The sequence below is a fragment of the Nicotiana tomentosiformis genome, chromosome 8, assembly GCF_000390325.3.
Source record: "Nicotiana tomentosiformis chromosome 8, ASM39032v3, whole genome shotgun sequence".
In the NCBI taxonomy this organism is placed as follows: domain Eukaryota; kingdom Viridiplantae; phylum Streptophyta; class Magnoliopsida; order Solanales; family Solanaceae; genus Nicotiana; species Nicotiana tomentosiformis.
This window is the reverse complement of record NC_090819.1, coordinates 87,867,048-87,877,044: the sequence shown is the minus strand read 5'-3', so window position 1 is coordinate 87,877,044 and position 9,997 is coordinate 87,867,048. Positions and strand designations below refer to the sequence as shown.

The 9,997-nt window shown below is 39.8% G+C and overlaps 1 protein-coding gene across 1 annotated transcript; it reads left to right on the top strand.

Moving 5' to 3' along the window:
• On the top strand, positions 1–423 carry LOC138897793 (uncharacterized). The gene has a single exon (XM_070183808.1). The coding sequence runs from the start codon at positions 1–3 to the stop codon at positions 421–423; it is 423 nt and encodes a 140-aa protein (XP_070039909.1).
• The last annotated feature ends 9,574 nt before the right edge of the window (positions 424–9,997 follow it).

Here is a 9,997-nt window from a genome sequence, read left to right as displayed (position 1 = left end):
ATGATCATTGGGGGAGTAGATATATCCCAAGGGCCAATGATGAAATGCACTAAAGTGTCTATTACGAGGGAAAAATGCACCCGGGATTACGTTCCGGAGGGAGCTATCTCGTTCAGCAATGAAGATGCTGAGGGCATCGTACAACCTCACAATGACGCACTAGTAATATCTGTACTTATCAATAAATCTCAAGTTAAACGTGTGTTGATTGATCCAGGTAGCTTGGCTAACATCATCAGATCGAGGGTTGTAGAGCAACTGGGGTTACAAGATCAAATTGTACCGGCGGTCCAAGTATTGAATGGATTCAACATGGCGTGTGAGACCACGAAAGAAGAGATTACTTTGGTGGTAAACACTGCTGGGACAACCCGAGAAATGAAGTTCTACGTGATTGAAGCAGATATGAGGTACAATGCTTAGTTCGTACGGCCATAGATCCACAACATGAGGGCGGTACCTTCGACTTTACACCAAGCGCTAAAAATTCCCACGTCGAGGGGAGTCAAAATGGTTTACGGAGAATAGCCGACCGCAAGTGAAATGTTTTCTATCGATGAAGTGATTCTGGTGCCCGCGGTCTCAGTATCAAGAAATGCATAACCGACTAAAAGAGAAGAAACTAAATAGCAATCAATGATACTGGCCTCAGTCGAACCGGAGAAACAAAAAGAATAAGGAGCGAATGATGAGGACGATTACAATGTCTTGAGATCATTCATAGCGCCCGATGACATTAACGCCACCAAATCAATGGCGGATGAGTTGGAGCAAGTTATATAATCGAGCATCTACCAGATCGAAAGGTATACCCGGGCACAGGGTTAACACTAGTGCTTAGGAAAAAACTTATTGACTTTCTTAAAGCTAACGACATTTGTTTTCCATGGTCCCATCTAGACATGATAGAGATCCCACCGGAGGTAACCACTTACAAATTGAGTTTGGATCCGAAGTTCCATCTGATCAAGCAAAAGTAAAGGCCACAGTCCAAGATCAAACATGCGTTCATCAAGGATAAGGTATCAAAACTTCTAAAAATAGGTTATATCCGGGAAGTTAAATAACCAGATTGGTTAGCTAATGTAGTGGTAGTACCTAAAAAAGGAAATAAACTAAGGGTGTGTGTAGATTATAAGGACCTAAACAAGGTATGTCCAAATGATTCTTTCCCTTTGCCTAACATCGATCAAATTATTGACGCAACGACCGGACACGAGATACTCAGTTTTCTCGACGACCGCTCCGGGTACAACCAAAGTCGGATGGACCAGGACGATCAAGAAAAGACTTCTTTCATAACAAAGTTTGACACCTATTGCTATAACGTAATGCTGTTTGGATTAGAGAATGTTGATGCCACATACCAATGCCTAGTAAAACGGATGTTCGACGAGCAAATAGGAAAATCAATGGAAGTTTATATTGACGATATGTTGGTCAAGTCCCTACGATCAAAAGACCATTTGAATCATTTGCAGGAAACCTTCAACATATTAAGGATGTATAACATGAAGCTAAACCTAGAGAAGTGTGAATTTGGGGTCAGCTCAGGCAAATTTCTCGGGTTCATGGTATCTAATCGAGGGATAGAGTTCAACCCCGACAAAATAAAGGCCATAGAGGACATCACCGTAGTCGACAACTTGGGGTCGTCTGTCAACTCCGATGAATTCAACTCGTGGGCAGTGGCACAGCTGATGAACTCGGTGGTAGAAGAAGGTCACGCCAAAGTAAACTTGACAAATTTGACTTGGGAGTGGAGAAAAAAAATACATAGACTACCTAAAGACAGGAAAATTGACATCAAATCCCAAGGAATCAAAAGTTCTGCGCACCAAAGCTGTCAGGTTTAGTTTAGTCGAAGGGAAATTGTTCAAAAGATCCTTCTTTGGCCCACTGGCTAGGTGCTTAGGTCATAGAGAGACCGAATACGCCATGAGAGAAATCCATGAGGGCACTGGAACCATTCGAGGGCAGAATCCTTGGTTCAAAAGCTGATTAGAGCCAGCTACTACTGCAATGAAATGAAGAAAGATGCAAAAGACATCTTACGAAAATGCAACGAATGACAAATACACTCCCCGATGATTCATCAACCAGGAAAGATATTTCGCCCAGTCCTGTCGCCATGGCCGTTTATGAAGTGGGTAATATATATCGTCGGTCCCCTGCCATGGGCGCCCGGTAAGGCCAATTACATACCAATTATGTTTCCAAATGGGTCGAGGCTCATGCGTTTTAGGAGGTCCGGGAGAAGGAAGTCATCGACTTCATCTGGGATCACATAATATGTCAATTTGGGATACCGCCCGATATTGTTTGCGATAATGGAAAATAATTCGTCGGCAGCAAGGTAAGTAAGTTTTTTGAAAACCACAAGATCAAGAAGATATTATCAACGCCTTACTACCCTAGTGGGAATGGACAAGCAGAATAGACGAACAAAACTATACTCAAAAACCTGAAAAATAGATTGACTGATTCAAAGGGAAAGTGGAAGGAAACCATTCCCGAAGTCTTGTGGGCATACTGTACTACTTCTTAGTCGAGTACCAGATTAACCCTGTTCTCTCTAGTCTATGGAGCGAAAGTCTTAATACCAATCGAGGTAGGGTAATCGAGCCTCAGGTCCATGACCACGAGCCTAGAAATATTGGATGAAAGGCGGGAAGACGCCTTGGTCCGGTTGGCCGCCCAGTAGTAGCGAGTAGGGAGGTACTAAAACCGAAGAGCCAACCTTCGACATTTTCAAATCGGAAACTTGGTATTGAGAAAAGTAACGCTACACACCAGGAACCCAAACGACAGGAAGCTGGGATCGAATTGGGAAGGACCATATAGAATTACCGGAATAACCGATAAAGGCTAGTATAAATTCGAGTCGGAAAATGATATACAACTACAAAAAAACTGGAACACGACACACTTAAATTGGTACTACTGCTAAGGTATGAACTCAATTCCCTTTTTAATTTCATTATATTACAGACTAACTTATACAGGTACTCGGCCAAGGAGAAATTGTCACGCCCCGAACCTGGGGGACGAGACCGTCACCCGGTGCCTCACCTATCCTTGCATACCAACCTACGACTAAAGGACTCTGAACATATAATGTCATACTTTGGCCATGGGACATATTGCAATGCAATTTGCAAACGCTGACTAAACATCAATATAAAGCCGGGCCGACAAGGTCGTCATAACTACTACAGCAGGCAAACCAACAAAATATACATACAAGGCATACAAGCCCAACATACTGCATTAACTGATAGGATATATCTACAAGTCTCTACTGATGGATGTACTGTGATCGGAACAGGGACCCGACCTATCAATAACATATATATACATATATACACAAGATGTACATAAAACTCTAGACCCGGCAACTCCGAAGGACGCAGAGCTTACCGATCAAACTGAACTCGGGCAACACCTACCAAGGAGATCTACTCGTCTGTCTGTCTGAACCCGCATGCATGAAATGCAGTATTTCCGGCAAAAGAGACATCAATACGAAATAACGTACCGAGTATGTAAGGCAACAGAAAAACTGAAGGCTGAAACTGAACTGATAATATAATAACTAAAAGTAACTGGGAGTCGAAAGATAATTTGAAGATATGCTTAGCTGCTAATACTGACTCACCTCTCTCAATATAGTAAGTAAAATAGATGTCCGACCTTATAGGGCTCGGTATATATAACTTGTCTACCATAGTAGGCTTGCTCATAGGTGTTCGGCCATACTAGGCTCTATATATCGGCCATTCTGGGCTCGCTCATAGGCGCTCGGCCATAGTAGGCTCGGTATATAACTTGCCATCTGATCAGAGATTGCCCAATATAGGCTTGCCCATCGATTATAGCTCGATGGTAATGAAAATACTGTAATACTGTATATATAGGCTCTTTGCTCTCTTGACTGGAAAAAGATAATACTCAATTAAATATGAAGTCCTGATAAGCAGAATACTATAATTTATGAGACTAGGATAATGTATATAAATTTGGGAGTATGAACTTCTCTTTATGCCTCGTTATCAAACATATGTAATTACGAGATCATGCCAAAATGAAGGAAGGGCTTAGCCTTAACATACCTGGGGTAGGAAAAATCAGTATGATATTCTTGAGAAAGATTGCACCGTACTCCCTTAGAATCGCAAAATCACGTTGCCATAACATTACATAGTCTCGTATGAATTTTTTATTGAAGAACTCACGTTACATGTATATACATTTTCTTGTATGAACTTGCTGAAGCAAACTCATGTTAATCTATCTTACTCTGTAAAAGAGTCATATGAATCTTGTTTGAGATTTTCCATCCATAAGTGTCTCACTTAAAGATATATGAAAGTCCTTTACATTTAAGATTTGTGGGCCCCATTTGCATAATGACTAAGCCACCTAAAATCCACCTAACTTTGCCATTTTGCAACATAATTTACGAGTCACTAATTATAGTGATGGGCTGCCACGTTGGGGAAGGATCTAATCTTATCCAATTTCTCTAATTAATCACCCAACAATTCCTTAATTAACTAGGTATTCCCCATTATCCAATAATTAACTAATTACTCACATAGTTAAGAATTATCTCAACTTACTTAAAATACTACTTACTTTTAATATACCTTATACACCATACTATCATAGTCATGTAGTTCCTTGTATGACACTAGTCCATAAGTACCAGGTATTATAGCTTGGACCGTATTTTATCCCTAAATTGCCAAACTTCGACGAAACTCATTTTCTTCGATTCGCTTACCCTCTCTCCTTCACGAATTTACTTATCACTTGTTTGAAATAGCGTAATACTTATAATCTCAAAATAATCTCATTCCCGAGCTTACATCAATTTATTTTATGGCGTACTTTCACGTACGAAGGCATGGGATGTAACATCATTCCCCCCTTTGGAACATTCGTCCTCGAATGTTGATTGACGCATTTATTATTTTCATAACTTATGTCTTCCGAATACTTTAATATTCTCCTTGCCATTTAGGCAACTGTTCTTTGAATAAATCCAAAGTCTAGGGCATTCTCCCCTTTAAGCCTCTTTCTTACACTACGACTTGTAGTCGGAATCCTTCTAATCTCGTACTGTTGCTATCTTCTATCATGCAACCTGTACGACTCTAACTTTGTATGTGCGCCTATGTGACTCTTCTCTTCTCTTTCCTCCAGCTTTTAGCCAATCTCTAGGCTTCACTTTGTGTTCATATATAAAATTATGTCAAGCTGTCCCTCTGGGCATCATCAACTTTACTTCATCTAAGTAGGCCATACTATACCATAATTCTTACTTCGATTTATCGTTACTGAGGTCTGCTACCAAACTCCAGGTTACTCTTGTTGCTTATCCTATATGTATAAATCTAAGTCCTTTAATGCTTCTTCATTACTGTTCATCTTAATAATGATGGCCTAATCTCATCTCGTACTTTGCAGCTTTTACCCATCCATTGTTGATTTACCTCAATTTTGATCTACAATATTCCATTGATAACTTGAAACTTCTTACGTAATATATTGCCACTAGGGTTTACGCTGCATCATGGAACATTTGAAGTGATTTTCCTGATCCACTTGGGGGCGATACTATACTTTCATAACCATCTTTCATAGCATCCCAATGTTATTTTCCTCACGTGAGTATTTTAATCCCGTACAACTCATGAAATCATTACTCAATCGAAGTCCCAAACGTCATCCTTCATTTATCACAATTACACCCTCATTCTACTACCAAGGAAATATTTCATATCTTCTAAATGCTACTAGTCTTAGACTCTTTTGAGTTCACTCAGGCTATACTGAGCTTTCTATAACTTAGAGAGACCATTAGCTCCCTTGTTTTCATGGGCTTAATCCAGAGGACTTATCCATTCTCGTTACCTTCTCACTTGCCCTTTCTTATCCTTACCCCTGCCTTCCTAAAACCTTATCGCTTTACCATACTTTAGCTTGCGACCTCCATATATCTATTTATACTACTCGCAACCTTCCTTCAACTTGCTTGCACCATAGATTCCCTCGTGTTATTATGGAATATCAAGTGAGACACCACATCGTCTCTAACTCTTCTTTACTTTTTTAACTAGACCTCTCGATACATAGAAACCATAGGCTGGAAGGTATGCCACTGACGACGCTGCTATCATTCTGGATACTGAATCCCAGCGCTTCTAGCCTTCTATCTGAAGTATGGACTATTATCGCATCTTTTATCTCTTTCATAAACTTCCTTCTACATAGGTATAATTCACATCTACAACTTGAAGCTCTATTATAATACTTGCATACACAATTCGGTGGGAGCTTCATACTGACTTCTTACGAGGCTGGTACTTCTTCTAACTGGCTTTATCGTAAATCCATTATAGAATATGGTTGTTGTACTATCTCTCTTGTACCTATGATATTAGAGTAATACTGCAATGTTCTTAATCACAATTTCTATAATTTTTTGGGTCTAATAATCAGACTCCTGATTTATTTGATTGATGTAACTCTTTATTTTCCTCTTCCTTCTGATCAGCCTTTATGTAGGCTTGAGATATCTTCCGATTTGTGGCTCCTGGTATTAGTTATTACTTTAGCCTTCCATGGGCGCTATAGAATATCCATGATACAATCTTCTAACAATTCAATTCTTTGTTTATACCCTGGGCTCAATTCTTTCTTTTACCTTATGCCAGAGTCTTCAACGGCTGTATAAATGTCAGTATATATGTTGCATGGATAATATTCCGAAACCGTAAGTGCGTTCATAACTTAACTAACTTTGGATCACTGATCGAATAATTCCTTTCGCTCTTTCTCAACTTTCTTTAAATGTAGGCAATTACTTTTCTTGGTCTTTCTGCCCCTTGTTGCGTGCATACTTAACTTATCTTAGTGACCATACATATTGGAATTCCATACCACTCATATGATCTTGAATCTCACTTCTGATTTTTACTTCCTGTCCGTTAGCCACGGTAGGTGCCACTTTTTTATGGAGTGCATACAACGTTATTGTGAGACTATTGTTATAAGATCATTTACTCTTTAGGTCACTGATCTTAGGTCGAAGCCTTCTTCCTTACTTCCTCAGCTAGTCTTTCATTGTAGTACTTAGGGAGGACTCTCTGATTCTTGCAAGGCTGCGAGCTTATTACATCGCTTACGCAGCGGAATTTTTGATGTTCTTTCTTACTTGTAATTATCTGCTTACTTACCTTCATGCCTTTGTGCTCATAGGGTTGCTTCTGAGCTGATACTTTGATTGTCTTCCCAGTGGCACTCTCTTTTTCCTTCGTAACACTCATACGGTACCTTTAACTACCCCAAATCCTATCTTAATATTTCTCAAGGTTACGATGTCATATCTGCGAGACTGAATTCACTATATTGGGTTTTACTATGTTTATCTTGCACGATCTGCTGATTCGTCTGTAACCACCTGTCTATCCATAACTAGGCTCTTCCTGAGTTAACTACTAACTACTCTTTGGCCCATTTTCATATCAATATTCCACGTAATCTTTCTTGGGTTATTCTTTTTGTCTTAACTCACCTCTCGCATTGGCTCTTTATTTATCAAAAACATCCTGGGCCGGAACCCTTACTTCTTCTCCTTGACATCGTTCTTGCATAATGTTCTAGAATCGTAGCATATCTGTAGGATTTGAATAAGTTCAATCTCATCCTTTTATCATTTTTATCGCATTCTTCCTTTACCATTCCATAGTTACTAGAACCACTTAATTCTAACTTAGTGCCACATCACTCCGTATTCCCCCCTTTAGGGGAGTACTAAGATTTAGTGCTACGATGATCTACATATAGATGTTTTACCTCTTCATCTTTGGCGTCTTTTCACATCATCGATGACCCTTACTCACCTTGCGGTAATCCTTATGTACCAAGGATAATAAATTTCCTTACTCGCGAGAGTGACACTTAGTATAACTGGCACATCCAACCCCTTAAGCTGAACTTTGCTCACATTGCTTGCTTTAGGGAAGTGCCTTCCTGAATGACCATTCTCTGAATTTCTCATGAATCTTCTTCTGTTGTCCATTCTATTATAGCCGGAACGAAATCTGAAATTCTCATGACATCGACCATTATCAAATCATTCAGTCCCTAATTCATGTTTAGTTTATCTTTTTCACCAGCCCATACTGATTTCTATTACTCGGGGTCTAACTTTTCCTTTCTGATAGTCGCGTTGGAGTCACAAACTTATTTCTCGAAATAAGGATATGACTTTATGGCCTATACTCTTTTATTGCCTTCAGGCCTGTCACCTCTTGTCTTTTCCTTCACTTGACTATAGACTCTGTAATACTGTTATCTTTTGATCTACCGTTGTCATGCATGTATCATATCTCACTCATAATGCTTCATTAACTCTTTTCTTATTTCCCGCTAACATTTATGTCTATCACTTCATTCTGAAAACTCGAACAAGACATTCTTTTGCTTTTAGCTCCCCTTTGCTCCATCCAGTGGCTCTTCGGGTTGCTTAACATTCTCGCTCTACTAGGGACGCGAGCCATACTAAGGTAATATTTATCCCTTCCAGAGTGCACCATCTGGGTAACTCTAGAGTGCACCATCTGGGTAACTCGTAATATTCTAGAGTGCACCATCTGGGTAACTCGTAAGGAGATCTATTGGCACCTTTGTAATATCCTTCGGAAATGTCAACTAACACAAACAATACATTCACCATTTTGGGTTACTCTAACCCCAGCAGGATCCTAATTTCCCGTCCTTTTCTTAAACTACACCTATTAGCCCCCAATAGGGTATAACTGAGATGGGTGGGGCCAATTCTACAAACCTCTGTTACTGTTGAATTTAATTCACAATGCTTATATTTTTCTGCCGGAGTTGAAAATACCGATAATCTTCATTAACTGGGTACCTCGTACCCTTCTCATCTTGCTCCTTTTACTTGTTGAAGCTTGTATCTATCTTCTGAATCTCTCATTGCCTTTCACCATATGGGTGGATAGATATTCTTTGCCTTAAGGAACCTTATAAGGAAGCTTACACATCTTAGTATACATATGATCTACTGAAGACCTTACATTTACTCATCATAAGTATTATGCAAAATCGAGTTCCTATGACTCAACTCGTTCACAGCCACTTGCAATCTCTTACCAACCGTCTTTCTAGATGTATGCATCATCGTAGTATGAATAAGATATAGTTTAGGAAATTGAGTTCTTACAACTGAGCTCTACCACACAATCTAGAGTAAGAAGAAAGAGTGACAGTCCTAAATGCTATGTAGCCTCTTGCTTATAAGTGTGGTGCACAACACACCCATAAATAAGACTTTACTAGACACGACTTGTAGGCTCCCTACGACAGAACTGCTCTGATACCACTTCTGTCACGCCCCGAACCTGGGGGACGAGACCGTCACCCGGTGCCTCACCTATCCTTGCGTACCAACTCGCGACTAAAGGACTCTGAACATATAATGTCATACTTTGGCCATGGGCCATATTGCAATGCAATTTGCGAACGCTGACTAAACATCAATATAAAGTTGGGCCGACAAGGTCGTCATAACTACTACAGCTGGCAAACCAACAAAATATACATACAAGGCTTACAAGCCCAACATACTGCACTAACTGATAGGATATGTCTACAAGTCTCTACTGATGGATGTATTGTGATCGGAACAGGGCCCCAACCTATCAATAACATATATATATATATATATATATATATATATATATATATATATATATATATATATATACACACACACACACACACACACACACACACACACACACACACACAAGATGTACATAAAACTCTAGACTCGACAACTTCGAAGGATGCAGAGCTTACCGATCAAACTGAACTCGGGCAACACCTACCGAGGAGGTCTACTCGTCTGTCTGTCTGAACCCGCACGCATGAAATGCAGCGTTCCCGGCAAAAGGGACATCAATAC

Coding starts and splice junctions, on each gene's coding strand:
- LOC138897793 (XM_070183808.1), top strand. CDS start 1: ATGATCATTGGGGGAGTAGATATATCCCAAGGGCCAATGATGAAATGC.